Here is a 15,658-nt window from a genome sequence, read left to right as displayed (position 1 = left end):
TTCAAAGCAAAGCAAGCACTATAAAAAAACATTGCATCACATCTTACAGCCGAGTCTTAAGTTTTCTTTTTTATTTTTGTTTTCATTTCCTTGAGCAGACTACATTGTTGGATATTTTTGACATCTTAAAGATGAAGTTATAATTATTTCCCGATTCATAATAAAAATTGTTAGCAGATCCATATTAGATTAATATTATGACGATATGTTAAGTAAATCTATACTTAAAAAAAAAACGAGAACAGGAGACCAGGTAAATGGCTCTGTCAGAAATATTATCATCTAACCATCACCAATGTGCTGCCAAACTTGGGAATTAAAATATTGTGCTCCTTTGCTTGCAGTACCACCAGCGGTGCAGAACTATCGATAGTTTGACTATCGATAGTTGACCTCGAAAACTATTCAGGATATCGATAGAACTATCGATAGTAACGTGATCAATACTATCAATAATATAGATAGCTCTCCGTGAACAATACTATCGATAGTATCGCTAGCTCTTTGTAAGCAATACTATTGGTAGTAGCGAGATACTATTGCTACTATCGATAGTATCGATAGTTTTGGACTATCGATAGCCAGGGATTTTTTGATAGGATTGGTTTTTTAATGTAAGTAATGTATTCTAATCGCTACACTCAAGATTACTACAAAAAAGTTTCATTGTAATGCCACCGTCCTCTAAAAGTTTTTTTTAATGTTATGAGTATTTATAACGTTTATTCATAAATCAAACACAAAAAAATATTGACAACGTCTTTCACATTCAAATTTTTCAATATTCCTTATTCCGCACAAAATGTCTTAATTCAAAAACAAATATTGTGGTAAATTTAATTTCATTTATTTAAATATACACTATAGTTGGTCTGCTAAATTACTTATCTTGAGAAAGTAATACTATCGGAAATTACTGGCTATCGATAGCACAAAACTATCGATACTATCGATAGTTTAGGTTAAAAGTAACGGATTTTGCAAAACTATTGATAGTATCAATATTGCTCATGGGAAACTATCAATAGACTATCGATAGTATCGCTTACACCTTAACTATCGATAGTCTATCGATAGTGGACTACCGATATGCAACACTAAGTTACACGCTTCAAACCGGATCACAACAATTTAATAAATATTGATGTTTGATGTAGAATACGTGATGAGTGGGTATATGAGTGGGCCTATAAATGTGGGCTTGTCCTTTACCAACAAGTACATAATTTATTAGCCACGAGAAATGCCCATATTTTATATAACATATATTTGAATATGTTTTTAATTTTTTATCTATTATTAAATTTGACACGTTGGATACGAGACTGAAAACGTCAAGTGACTTGTAAGCTAAATGTCATCAGAAAGATTTTAGATTGTCTTGTCAGCTGAAAACGTACACGTTTCAAGAGTTGTAGTCGAGTTATTTACTTTCTCCAATTTTGTGGATCCATAGAATTTCATACAGACGTTAGTTTTCATTTAATAAATATGTCAGGAAAAGCAAACAAAGCGTTTACCAAGGAAGAAGAGTTATTATTACAAGATTTTAGTAGAAATGTTTCCACTAAATCATCAGCCTTATTCTATGGAAATGCTTTCATCGTATCTGCTATTCCCATTTGTAAGTTACTTTTTGAATATTTTATATACATATATTAGCAAAAGAATGTACTTTTCATACATAAAATGTTATTAAGCCCGAGCTAAGGATATATTTTCAGTGCTTCTTATATACGAATATATATGCTATAAGATATTGTTTTTAATTAATTGTAGGGTTGTTTTGGAGAGTTCATGCTTTGGAAGTAAGCACCTCGTTGGCTTGGTTTGCATTAGTAACAACAGCTAGTACATGGTTATTGGCCTTGGCTTACCGAAACACCAAGTTTCAATTAAAGCATCGTGTCGCTGTCCGACGAGAGGATGCAGTCGCCCGTGAGATGGCTAGGAAGTTGGCTGAAGAAAAGAAAATGAGCAGGAAAGAGAAAGATGAGAGGTATTTTCTTTATAAATGTACTACTACTACAAATAACATTAAGACATTTCTATAATTATATAAAATTAGTATAATAGAATAGAATATTGAATTACTTAAAATACAAATGTAATTGTGTATATATTATTGATATTTTACTATATAACATTTCAGAATTTTGTGGAAAAAGAATGAGGTAGCAGACTATGAAGCAACAACTTTCTCAATTTTCTACAACAATGCTCTATTCTTGACGATTGTTATTCTTAGCAGCTTCTACTTGCTGCGCACATTTACACCAACAGTGTATCCTTTTTTAAATTATCTTATTAGAATTAACAGTGTCTAATTGGCCTTTAAATCATAATCAGGTAAGAAATACTAATATAATATACTACGATTCACCAATAATAAATGAAAGATACTTAAGAACATATTATATTTTGGTTGTTGATTGTGTAGCATATAATATTATCTTTATGTGTATACTCATGTGATAAAATATATTCCCTTAATGCTTGCACAGTAACTACATTGTATCCCTCACAGCAGCTTCTGGTCTTCTGGCTCTGCTGTCTACAGGTAGCAAGTGAAAACTGATAGGTGTGTGTTTGTGACAATTATATGAACACAATGATTTTCTACTATAGTGCATAGGTTACTCAGATTCTAAATTATTAAGAAATGCACCAATGCCTATAATGTTTTGTTTTTTACAATGAATTTATAACTTAAAAAGAAATAGGAATAAATAAAATAGATTTAAACAGTCTTTTGTTTTATTTACAATCATTCAGAACAATGATCTAACATAACCTTACATCTAAAAATAAAACTAATTGGAACTAAATAATACATGTTCTCAAGGGGTGGGTCATATAATGTTAAAATCACAATGTTAAATTTTACAAATGAAATTGTTGTAATATATGGTCAATTTTTGAATCTTGTTTATTTTTAAATTACATACTAACTATACAGTTGTACAAGAATGTACATAATTGGAATGTATAAAATTTAGGTAGAGTATAATAAGGTAAAAGTATTGAGATATTTTATATTATCTATTAGTATTTATGACCATTAAAAAATTGTGTTGAATCTTGCAATGATTTTAATGAAATTTAATTTTATTCAGATTGTCATAGATTCTTACATATGAGTTCTGCAAAATTTTTTGCGATTATATGTTAAAAATCATTAAAAGCTTTTTAAAAGCAAACATAGTATTAACTCATAATTTAGTACAATAACAACTTTCAAGAGTTTGAGATTAAAATTAATTGCGACCTATGTATGAATTGAATATATGAAACAGTAAATGCGAAATTATACAATTTCACACTAATATATAGTTTTAAATTGTAAATATTTAAATTCACTGGGGAATTGCCTCCGCAAAATAAGTGTTCCGTATCATGGCTGTTTAATATATTATATACTGAAACTAGATTAACGCTTTCACTTATATAACAGAAGCTCTCAATTATTCGAATTTATATGACAGTGCAGTTTGGAACAAGTTCACTAATACTATAGCAATAAGCCTACAATACAATACTTATAATTTATTTTCATGATGAATACTGCCATATTTTTTTAAAGTTACCAATTTTTTAGGTTTTCTGAGGAATACTTTAGGTGTAACCAGCCATGTCTTAAGCACAACAAGCGCCAGGGCGCATCAGTGTTCTGGCAGTCTTCCCTCCCCCAAATCATTTTAAAGAGACCTTCTGGGGCACCTCACCTCTGTTTCAAGACTTGACCATCATTGGCGAGGCGCCCCCCAAAGCATGGCACCCAAGTCTTTAACACCCCCTGCACCCTGGATTGAGACATTCCTGGATGTAACTAGGCTGGATACCTTTAATTAGTTATTTAGTGAATACAAGTTAAATTAAAAGTGTAGGAAAAGTGATTGGTACTAGCTTATTTTGATACTTCGACACTCGATGGGATTCATTCATATCTATAATTTGGCATTGGGTCATAACAATCCTTAACTAGGTATGCCAAGTTTCATATCTCTGGCTTATATCGTTCATATCAGAAATACTGTGACAGAAGCGTTGTAATACAATAGTTAATGTTCCGTTATCAAATTTGGTACAGAATGCTACTAATGCATAACAATTACCAAGTAGTGACTAGCAGTTGCACTGTCAAATCTCACTGTTCGCGTTGGAACGCTGGTTTGCCAGAGGCTCAGTACATCATGCCGACGTGCAACGGCTCTGTCCGTTGGAAGAAGACGTTGGGGTTGCTGCTGAAGGTGGGCTCTACGCTCGTGTACACGTTGCCCTCCTCCGGACGCATCATCACGCCTGTAAGTTATATAGATGTTAGTTCTTTGCGAAATAAAAGTAAAATCTACCTATATTTACTAAAAAATAGTCTGAATTCAGTCTATTGGTAACTGTTCTAATATTAAATTCTTGAGTAGCCTCCCGAGATAAATTACACTAAGTTGTTCCCGTAATATTAATGTAATATTTTGTGTAAAAGTAACGCTAAAATAAAATATTAAATTTGAGTATATAAAAAAATATATAGCTTATGACTATATAATACTATAACAGGTATTTGTGAACTATTATTATTTTTATTTGTATGTAACATTAATTTTTGAACCCATTATAAATTATAAGTTATAAATAAAACCGAAAAAAGAGATTTTGTACAACCAAGATATAATGATAATATTAAGGTCAATAGTTAGTTCAGATGTAGAGTATGCTGCTAATAATAGGTATAAATTTATTCATATATTAACCGTTTACAATCTATTAAGTATGTTTTATATCTACGTTTTTACATATTTCAATTCAAGTATTTATGTAAATTACATGAAATATAAAAATTTGAATGATACTCTCATTTAAGTAGGTAAAATTTTTCGTTGAAACCTCAACAAGTTATTTATATTATAACATATAGAAAAGTGTATCCAATAAGCCGTATTAAGGCAGCGTGGTGGAATAATCTCTAAACCTTTCCCTCAAAAGGAGAGGAGGCCTTTGCCAATCAACATTTTCAGGTTGTTTCTATACTTTATCTTTATAATTACAGGTATCTTTTATCATAGGTACATCACTTATTATTTTATTTAATAAAAATATCTGAATTTATGTACTTATATTTTAAAAGTGCTATTACCTGGCGGTAGAAGGTAATGATAAGGCGGAAAATTGTAGTGATAATGCGTTAGTGGGTGCAGTGGGTAGTGTGGCGGAGGACACAGTGAGCGTGCGTGCAGAAGTGAACCAGCGAATTTAGCTCCGAATGGATCTGCAAAATAAAGTTTTTGAATCTGCTGTATAATCCCAGTGCGTAAAAGCGCTAGTTCTCACTTATTAGCGCATTTTAGATACTTAACTAACCGGCTGGCTGAGCAGGGGGTTCCTTGCGGTCGAGCATAGGTGGCAGAGCTGGTCCAGGAGCTGCAGCTGACACCATACCATACTTGACTGGTTTGAAATGGAAAAAAGATGGGGAGTAACCGGAACCACCCGCGCCTATTGAACTGAGTCCCTCTTCTCGGTCAGCATCCCATCGACCCTCTCGACCTAATGCCGCTAGGCGTCGTCCTTTTGGCGCAAACATTAGCGCAAATACTACAACACATGTGCCTATTAATCCTGCCGCAACACATGCTTCCCGATGTTGTTCAGGTGCTCCTAGGGCTGCTGCTATCCAACAGATCCACACTGCGGCAGTTGCACCTCCGGCTCCTGCAATGTGTGTCGCTTCTCTGTAGTTGTCGCGTATACCCCGCGATCGCAGAGCTACTCCACAAACAACTGCGATTAAAAATGCTGCATAGCACAATGAAAGCAGTAAATCTGATAGAGGTGAATCACATTTTGATGCTCCAAATGCCACTCGTGGGGGTGAACCACCTAACCATTGTGCACCAATGGCCACTTGGATCATTACAGCAAAAAATAATAACAATCCTTGGTATGCTGCAGGTAAGTATACTCCACCATTTAAACTTAATAGGAAGACACATTTTACAAGAAGTGATGCAAACACTATTACGTAGGCAACGCCTGTGCCAAATCGAACGGCACCACAGGTAAATGCAGTGGGTGCAGCGGTAAACAGTGCAGCCGTAGCTGCACACGTAAATAGTCCCAATAGCAAGCTTTGTCCCAAAAGCAAGTGCCTTTGACTGGGTGCCTTTTTACTTGCACCCCATACAATAAATGCTTCAAAACCACCAATCACGACCATGCTTGCACAAGCTAATGCTAATATAGGTACTGCCCAAGATTCATCTCTTAGTATGGTGACTTTGTGTGATGGTGATATCTGGGCTGGCGTTGTATTCGACGGCCGTATCGTTGATATAGTAACTGTGCGCGAGGTTGATGATGGTAAGGGAACCGGTGATGGGCGCTCAGGTATCACAAAATATTCAGTGCTCATTTCGAGGCGATGAGCTTCTGTACGCGTTGGTCGTCGAGGTGGACTCTGTGGTTGCTTTGTTTCTAATGGTGGATCATCTTCATTATGGTTGTCGTGCTCATCATAATCTTGTTCGTATAAATCGTCATCTTCATTATCAACGTAGTGTTGCGCTGCAGGCGCATTGCGGGGTGCATAAGGAGCCGGCACGCGGGGTGCCAAACGATCGCCAAAACGTGCCGCGCCAGCATCCGCAACAGTGGCCAAAAATGCCGTCACGAGTAGTGTGCGCACTGCTATGTTCGCCATCAGGCCGGGCCGGCCTTCAGCTGCCCGTTTTTCGTTGTCGACACATCCGCACTCGTCGCTTTGTCTCTGAAAGTGATAAACGTGCCGTCAGTCAGGCGACAAGGTGTCCGCTACAAGTCGCGACGTCCCGACTTCGCGATAACCAAACAAAGAATCTCCCGGTTAAACCGGTTTACTGGTCGCCTTGCACCTCTAGGCACCCTAACTTGCTAATTTTCTTTTTATAATTTTTCGTTTCGAAAAGTTAAAAATATATATTTTTAGATACATTCTATTTATTTACTTACTTACTTATAAAAAATATTAAAGATGTATTCTAAATAGTTAAATCGGATTGTTTTAAGTTTTGGATAATTAAAATAAAAAATTATACATAAATAATTATTTTTATCATTTAGGTATTTAAAAAAAATCGACGACTGTCGTCAGGATTAAATGTGAAATAATATTTTTTAGGAAAGTGTTTAGACACAAAGGAGTCGATTATAAGTACCTACATTCTAAATACTTTGGTAATAAATAGGAAGAAATAATAGATAAAACAACTGAATGAAATGACATTGTGCCAGCCCGTCTGAGTGTGTATCATGCTTAACTAATCATTTATTATATCGCAAAACATTGCGTAACATAACAAATAACACCAATTATAATATTTATTACAGGGGTAACTGTTTACCCCTGTAACTTTATATCATTGAACTTGGTAATCTCTTTGCCCGCTTACATTTGAAATTTTCAAAAAATACCTACATAAATAGCAATCTTTAAAAAAGTATTATCCTGCGTAAAAACGAATTTAATTAAAGCACGGATGGTATTAGTTAAATTTAAACATAAAAAAAAATATTTAGTTAAGGTAAGTATACTATTGACATACAAGTATTTGTAATATTTATATAAATCTTATGTCGTTCCATAATCGAAGCGCATTTGAACGCAGTCACGCGACAGCTTCTTATACATAAGTCTATTTGTGGTGATGAAATTTACTTGTGTGTACAGAAATAGTATAGGAGACACAGGACTACGATCGTTGGTCCGACAGGGGCAACGAACGTATTAATTCTCATCCCCAAGGGACACTGTCGGTACAAGTGAGTTACCTGCGCATGGCAACAACTTACTAGTTTCCAGTTATTATAATTTTATTTCTTAAATTCATATGTATTAGAGTAGAAATACAAATACAGTCTTAATAGAAAACATATTTTCCGAATGATAAAATGATCCTTGAACAGAATACGTAACTACGTAACTCACTAAATAATAATAGTAAAATAATCTGGTTTAATTTTTTGGTCAAAAACGATGAGTCTGTAATAATCTGATACGGACAAAGACAATATAGGCAATAATTTATTTTGGGATTAATAAGTTCAAATGTTGCTAAAATTATAAGTCTTTGTTTCTTGTCAAAAATATAAGGACCAACATTTTTGACAATAAAATAAAAAATGATGCAAACAACCATTGGTATTCATTTACGCTATTTTAATTCAAATACTAATAGTATTACTACTACAACTAACTACTACTACTAATAATAATCCCATTACTAGTGAATATTCCCAAATTTAATAATTTCACAAATAAAACTTATACGTTAGATCACGCTGTTTATTTTTACATTTGTATGCACCTACTTATTTAAAATTTTGAAAATTTTTCGGTAAATAGACATAGTTAAAGCCAAACAAAGGCTTATTTATTTCATTTAATGATCAGGAAGAGTAACTAAGTTCTCGCAACTCAACATCGTTCCGATAAACGTAAGTTAAAGATCAACGTTAGTCGCAAATTGTGATAAACTTAAAATATGCATCGGTGCCATACAAGGAAGCTTCTAAGTCAGGCTCGAGATTACGCAGACAGCTCTGCGAACCGGATCGTGACTTTAAACTTCTTATCCGAATCAAAGTATGTACATGGAGCATATTGTAGACAGATTTGGCGCTAAAGTAACGGTGTGGACTGCGGACCTCGGCTTGGGGCACTCGATCTCGACCGCGCCGGCAAATGATGGCCGCAACGGTATTCAGTCATGTTATCCAGATGAAAAATCATAGCCAAATCTTTTGTAACACTACGCATGTTTGTAGTAATACTGATTTTTATTACGCTACAAGTCGTTAGTAACAAAATTACTTTTAACATTTATTAAAATACATAAGTAAGTACTTATATCAATTAATAAGACTATAAATTTGCAATAAAATTACAATAATCATATATGACGTTAGATTGAGGTGTAGCGAGATGTAATGATGGATTCGCATCATTATCATATCGTTAGTATTGTATTATGTTATTATCCTTTTTTAGCATATTTAAGAAGATGTAGCATATTAACGTATTTAATAAGTTATTCAAAAAGTAAATAGACTAATGATTTTTGGTAATCATAACTATGTTCTACTTTTATTTTTTGTTTTCATATATTTGATTTTCTTTTTAGAAATATGTTTTATTTCAGTAAATACATATTAAATAAAACGCTGTCAATTAAAAATACTTAACGAATTACATACATTCATAAAACATTTACTTATAAGGTTAAATTAATCGATAACCAGTTTTTATTTAATCATGTACATCTTTTAATAGACGTCTATTCTATAATTTATTTGTAGGTACATATTTATGTGCTGTTTGCAAGTCGTGATCGTGATCTCTATAAAAAATATTACCTATCTACAACGCTCGTGATACCTGATTTGTGGCTCTTTAGGCTTCAACCAACCAGAGTTATTTCCATCCACTTTAGAACACGAACTCTATAAAAAATGATCAATGGATGCTTTTGCGTTGTTTCTTATATTTAATTGGGTTTTAAAATTACTTTTAAGTGATTAATAACATATAAGGAATATTAATATACTTTATACGAAGTCCTCACGAGTCATACGATAAAGAATTTAGCAAAGTAAAAGTAAAATTTACAATTTATAAAATAGACAATGCTTTGATTTATGATCCGTAAGTAACGAGAGTTTTTTAGAATTTGCGTTAATTTTCGAAGCGGTTTTGTTTGCCAGAAATACGAAAAAGAATAAACGTAAAAGGGTGATTGATGGCGATGTCTTGTCATTTTTATTTCTATCCATCTTAGTTAAATTTTAAGATTACCTATATCAATACTCAAGCCTTCTATGAATCGGAAGAGTTGGAAATTCTAAATAATTAGTTATATTATACGTTAATAATTTATTTAATTTTTTTTACTATATCCTAATGATATTAAATAGTATGTAGGTACTTATATGTCTACAAATATTATGGGCACACCATAGTGTAATCCATTCTAAGGAGCGATACAAGCTGATTATGTTATTAAATAATATGGGCTTTTTAAATCGCCAACAAAATGTCCAAAATTACTTGAGGACTGAGTATACAATGCGAGTAAATAAAAAATAAACAATAAGTTCTACTTTATGTTTTAAACCACCATTAACGAAGTAAGACAATCACCAATAACTTAACTTGAAGTAAGAGGTGCTTTCCCTTTGGCAATCTACAAGCCATACAGACTGGAATATATAAAACCTATTATAGACAAATAAAACCACAAACAATGGCAATGAAGCGTGGCTTAATCGATCTATCGCGTTTACACAAGGAATAAGTTATAAGGAGTGGAAAGTCAAAGTTTTCCATCAAACAACGTATTACATGACAATGAGACCCAAGGAAACAGAGCGTTGTCATGTGCGGCCGCGCGTTGTAAAAGTAACAGCGTGAATACTCTGGGTGAAACTCGGCTGAACTGATTGAGAAGACTGCCATGTCACATTCCGCACTTACCAAGAATTATTTAACACTAAATTTAGCTTGCATAATTAACGGCTTATTGTATCGTTTAGTGAGAATTGAAATATGGCATTATAATTATTATTTTAATAAGGAAAGTTTTGTAATTTTTAATGATCTTAATTTGTAAGTTAACGTAATTTATTTTAAATTTATCTTAATTTTAATGTTGTAATATTATAAATCACCAAGTGAGAAAAATATGTGAGTGTTTATTTGTCACTATCAATGCCTTCCTCTTACAAGTTTCTCATATTTAGACGAAAACAAAATTAATCACGAAGATATGTAAAATAAACAAAGTCATATAAATGAACTAGTATATAAGTAAAAAAGAATTTATTAATCACGGTTGCTGGGTTGATGGGATGCATTTTGTAGTACTAATATTTATGTTTGTTTTCTTTTACATTGTAAGATATTACAATTTAGCACTTTAGTACAACACAATCATTTACTAGCTGTAATAAAATGCAGTCTGTAATTGTGTATTAGTGAAAGCTAATAATATCTTGATATTCTTATACTTTAGCGTGAATACGACTACTAGCTAAACCAATTAACTAAACTCGCCAATTGAGTTTATAACACTAGTTACGCCAATGGATTTACCCGCATGAAATTTGGATTTTATATACAAAAAAATACGGAATGATACAAAATATATAAAACACTTACAATATAAATTAGAAACAAAAAAAAACTGAGAAAGTATATACATGATAAAAATATATGTACGTAAACTTGTAAGTTAATTATAACTTTGATAGATTTAAATGATTGTGATGAAATAAAGACTAAACGGTACGTACCTACCTAGTAATACTTCCTATCTAATTTCCAATTGTAATTTTTACCCTTGTTGAACACCCAGAACGAACAGACAGATAAAAAATAAAATTTTCGTTGTTTTAGTTTTCATAAAAAAATACCCTTGTTTGAAATTACAGATGACACCTCATTTAATTTTTCTTATACCTATACAGATAAAATATAAGAAAAAGTGACTAGTTTGAAACGTTTATCATCGTATATTATTAAACCGTATTAAGAAGTCCAAAATAGCTTTATTGATATTTAGATAATGAATTGCAACGAAAAAAGAGATAACGAGTAATCGTGATTACTCGTTATCTCTAGGTCTAAAAAATAGAGATTTAAATAGCACTTAATACTCAATACGATTATTTTCAGCCTCGAGGGCAATAATGCACCGGGCGGCAGCAATATTCAAGGAGGTGCCAAATTCATATAATTATTTAATAAAAAAAATAATTATAATTAGGTACTATTTAACCAGGTTTAATACGTTAAAATGAGTGAGAAATATTTTTTTATATTTATTATCTTTATTTTTATATTGATAAGCAACATATTTCCTTGTCATAAAAGGTGGGATTTACTTACGCGTCGTTGACTTAGCTCGATTGGGCGTTACCGGTAAATTTGCCGCGCGGAAACCTCACACCACCTAGGTATATTTGCGGAGAATGTACAGTCAAGAGGTTCATTCAGCACAACGTTCGTCCTGAACTGATATATTAGACGACAGAAGGTAACACCGATTACGTAAAAAGATATGTTCTAAAATTTAATTGAATTTTAAAATTTAATTGAATTAAAAATTAGAAATTAAAATTTTTACCTTTTGCGTAGTTTAAAAGATCTAAGCATTCAGTCGATGGACAGCGACATTGTTTTTATACTTTGTACATATATTTGCATACATATATAGCATTAACTTTTCTTTTCGGAAACAATAAAAACAAGCCTTTGTAGGTGTTATCACTAGCTTTTATTTCCAAAAATATCTATCATATTTATTTTTATTTTTATTGAAATATTAGGTAACACAACGATAATAATTTATTCAATACAGATCAGATACAATAAAATTAAAAAGTGAACACTTTGGACTATAAATCACCTGCCTTATACAAACCTATGTAGAAACTAATCGGGCTTGTATAACAGTCCTTTTAAAAGTAACTCAACTTATAGTTATTAATAATAATATTGAGAACTCGTTTGTGCTTTTAACGTAATTAGTATTGATTAAGACAATAATAATGCAATCCGTTATCATAATTATTGTAATCAATTTCTGTCACTGATCACTAATTCGAGAGAGGCTGACACTGCATTAATGCGACTCTAACGTCGTTTAAGCTTTATGGAAATTTTACTTTCGTTTATATAATATATTTATTTCATATAATCGTAGACAGGTTGTTTGTTTCGATTTAATGAAATATTGTTTTAAGTAAACAAATTCAAGACGTTTTATTTTAGAATATGATTAAAATACTGCGTACCCTACTATCGTCATTTTATTGGAGTTTTGTCTCATATTTAAAATCCAAGTGGATAAAAGATTACTCTTTTCACAAACTAATAGGTGTATTCGCGTGATATGGAAATCTATATTAAACTACATACCTAATTTAATCTTAGAAATGGCCTTCTTCTCTATACGTATCTCAAAGAAATCCTTAAAATATAATTTTTAAATTAAATTAAAGTAAAATATAGACACAGATATTAAACAGATAATATTAAAATACTGGTTTATACAAGTTATCGCATTATGTTTTTCTCACCAACCACGACCTACATGGTCGTAATTGTAAAAAATATTAAGCACATGAAAACTCAGCGCCGCTTGCCCGGATTTTAACTCGCAATCTTCCATTATGACTTATATGTTCTAGCCACTGGACCAACTCGGCTTTTCTACATGTAATATATGAAAATCTTATTTTATGAATCAATACTCTTTATTTATTATTTATTTAGTTAAAGTGTTAGATAATGTTAGATAATAATAATAATCAATGAATTACTACAAATAAATATGACAGAAAGGTTAAAAAGTGCTTGCGTAGATGGGATTATTATTTTGTAAGTCTAAATTTTAAGGTTTTTAAATTATTTTTTCACAATGAAATGTATATTGTTTGTTCAAAAACTTACATAAAAACAATTTGCTACGATCATCCGAAATAAATAAATTATATAAACGAAAGTAAAATTTCCAAACAGCTTAATCGATGTAAGAGTCGCATAAATGCAGTGTCAGCCTCTCTCGATTTAGTGATTAGTGACAGAAATTGATTATAACAATTATGATAATGGATTACATTATTATTGTCTTCCTAAACTCTAGTTACGTTAAAAGCAGAAACGAGCTATTATCTACTTAATAACTACCTTTAATAGTTACTTTTAAAATAACTTCTGTACAAACCTGATTAGTTTAGGTACATTTATAACAACAAATAACAAATATACTATTAAATTTTGGTCATTAAATAATTTTTATATTTATTGTATCTGATCTTCTTCGAATAAATTCTTACTCAGAAGATAAATAGTATCTAGTTTATAAGCTCTTCTCTTATGATTGAAATATGCGTTTGGAAAACCTTTTGTTTTGTTTTTTGAAAAGTTTGAAATATGTGTAGATTAGCTTAATGGACTTTTGTTAAGTATATAACATAAACTTTTCTAATTCTTCCGATATGAAAGACATATATATGGCTATTAGAAAATACTAAATTAAATAAGGCTATAAAAACATTAATACTCACAGTTCGATATTTTCTTTCGTTTTCAATTTAAAAACATTACATGGAATCATGGAATTCAACACCGAATTTTCATAATCACTGCGCGGTTAAGCTCACTTGCGCACGAATGGCACCAAGTCCAAGAACAAACTAAACGAATATCCGAGTATCCGCGAAGCGTGACGGATGCACGTGCGCGATGCGCGAGCACATTTCAAGCTCCAAGCGCACGAGTGACTTTGTCAAGACGACTGTTTTGTGTGATGGCTCATGGTTTGGATGGCAGGGTCAAGTGCAGGTAAGTTCAGAGAGACTACAATTATTTATTCATACACGAAATCTTAGTTAAATATGGATGGTTTTAAGATCTTATAGAATAAATGTGAACGATTTTTTGTCAACCCTGTCATACAAAAAGGTTAGTAATACGTGAACATTAAATAACATTTGTTTTAAATAACAATTAATAGATAAATGTTTTTAATGGGAATTTATTATTTATAATTAAGCAAACAATTAACATAGATTTATATGTTAAAGAACAGTTACATTGTAAAAAGTAGTGTGCGTAAAATATTTCTTTACTCTAGATAGAAAGTAAACACAACATTTTTTCGGCATTCGTTTTAATCCTGATTATTTGTTGTGAACATATTCTGTATCAGTAATAATTATTTTTTCTTAACATCGTTATAAGTTTTCTCTCATCAAATAAAATATATGTAAGTACAGAATAAATAATACCTACTACTACATAAGTATATATACTTAGAAATATATAGGTAAAACTTGTTTGTATCTATGGGAATAGCCATCAAATTCGCATCTATATATTCAAATCTCTTTTATAACAAATAACAAAACTTATATACCACTTTGTTTTAAAAACAGAGTTTAATATGATCGTATGATGTGAGTTTGCTGGTTATAATGTCGCTACATTTTTATTCTTATGAGCTTTAAGCTTTTCGCTTTTTATGGAATCTCAGTAGGTACAACCGGTTTTATGAAAAAAATATATTACGAATATTAAACTGTTTATTTCTTAAACAGAAATCAATTTATAATATAAACTTTTATGTATATAAATATGTTTTATATGATGTTATGCTTTACATATGTATGTAAAGCAAAATAAATATTAAGTAGATAATCATAATCATAAATTTCACATAAAATATGATACTAGAAAACATTTTTTAGTAATTTACTTTACTTATTTTTGCCACGGAGTTATGGCTCCGGACGTTTCAACAAAATTTATTTTAAATAATTAATTGCTTATAACTAAAACGTCTTAATTAATATTTAGTAAAATATTACATATAATTATCTTGGTGTATACGTTTTATATTATAATTGTAATTGATAGCCAATTTATCAAATATTTTTAACTTATATCATGTAAAGGAATAAATTTAATTGAATAAATATAGAATTTGCAAGATTAAATTTTAAATTATGATTTAATGAATAAAGAAAAACATAATCTTGTTAGATGTAACCTATAAAATAAACTTAAGATTTTTTCTACATAGAGTAGAATATTTATCTCGTTGCTGCGTATATATGCTATATA

At 31.3% G+C, this 15,658-nt stretch overlaps 2 protein-coding genes across 4 annotated transcripts; one reads left to right on the top strand and one right to left on the bottom strand.

Annotated features, from left to right (window-relative positions):
* The first annotated feature begins 1,366 nt into the window (after positions 1–1,366).
* LOC125068191 (translocon-associated protein subunit gamma) lies at positions 1,367–2,747 on the top strand. Its single transcript, XM_047677239.1, has 4 exons — positions 1,367–1,624; positions 1,780–1,999; positions 2,153–2,284; positions 2,505–2,747. The coding sequence occupies exons 1-4, from the start codon at positions 1,492–1,494 to the stop codon at positions 2,569–2,571; spliced, it is 552 nt and encodes a 183-aa protein (XP_047533195.1). The 5' UTR covers positions 1,367–1,491; the 3' UTR covers positions 2,572–2,747.
* A 186-nt stretch (positions 2,748–2,933) lies between these two features.
* Positions 2,934–14,209, bottom strand: LOC125068480 (metabotropic glutamate receptor 6). 3 transcript variants are annotated; one of them, XM_047677621.1, is made up of 3 exons: positions 14,101–14,209; positions 5,359–6,763; positions 2,934–4,302 (listed from the first exon to the last, which is right to left on the bottom strand). In XM_047677621.1, the coding sequence occupies exons 2-3, from the start codon at positions 6,695–6,697 to the stop codon at positions 4,184–4,186; spliced, it is 1,458 nt and encodes a 485-aa protein (XP_047533577.1). In that variant the 5' UTR covers positions 6,698–6,763; positions 14,101–14,209; the 3' UTR covers positions 2,934–4,183. The 3 variants fall into 3 exon arrangements, with proteins under 3 accessions (XP_047533577.1, XP_047533576.1, XP_047533578.1); XM_047677620.1 differs by lacking the exon at positions 14,101–14,209 and adding an exon at positions 5,135–5,266 and having other exon boundaries at positions 2,949–4,302; XM_047677622.1 differs by lacking the exon at positions 2,934–4,302 and adding an exon at positions 5,167–5,266 and having other exon boundaries at positions 5,354–6,763.
* Between the last annotated feature and the right edge of the window lie 1,449 nt (positions 14,210–15,658).

This window comes from Vanessa atalanta, chromosome 13, assembly GCF_905147765.1.
Source record: "Vanessa atalanta chromosome 13, ilVanAtal1.2, whole genome shotgun sequence".
NCBI classification, from domain to species: Eukaryota; Metazoa; Arthropoda; class Insecta; order Lepidoptera; family Nymphalidae; genus Vanessa; species Vanessa atalanta.
Note: the sequence above shows the minus strand (reverse complement) of the source record. Positions and strands in the feature narration are given on the sequence as shown.

Excerpts from the sequence above, each read along its gene's own strand:
- LOC125068191 (XM_047677239.1), top strand. The coding sequence starts at position 1,492 with ATGTCAGGAAAAGCAAACAAAGCGTTTACCAAGGAAGAAGAGTTATTA. Across the intron at positions 1,625-1,779 it reads CGTATCTGCTATTCCCATTT|GGTTGTTTTGGAGAGTTCAT; the intron begins GTAAGTTACTTT and ends AATTAATTGTAG. Across the intron at positions 2,285-2,504 it reads CGCACATTTACACCAACAGT|TAACTACATTGTATCCCTCA; the intron begins GTATCCTTTTTT and ends ATGCTTGCACAG.
- LOC125068480 (XM_047677620.1), bottom strand. The coding sequence starts at position 6,697 with ATGGCGAACATAGCAGTGCGCACACTACTCGTGACGGCATTTTTGGCC. Across the intron at positions 5,267-5,358 it reads ACCCCCTGCTCAGCCAGCCG|ATCCATTCGGAGCTAAATTC; the intron begins GTTAGTTAAGTA and ends TTTATTTTGCAG. Across the intron at positions 4,303-5,134 it reads TCATTACCTTCTACCGCCAG|GCGTGATGATGCGTCCGGAG; the intron begins GTAATAGCACTT and ends TATAACTTACAG.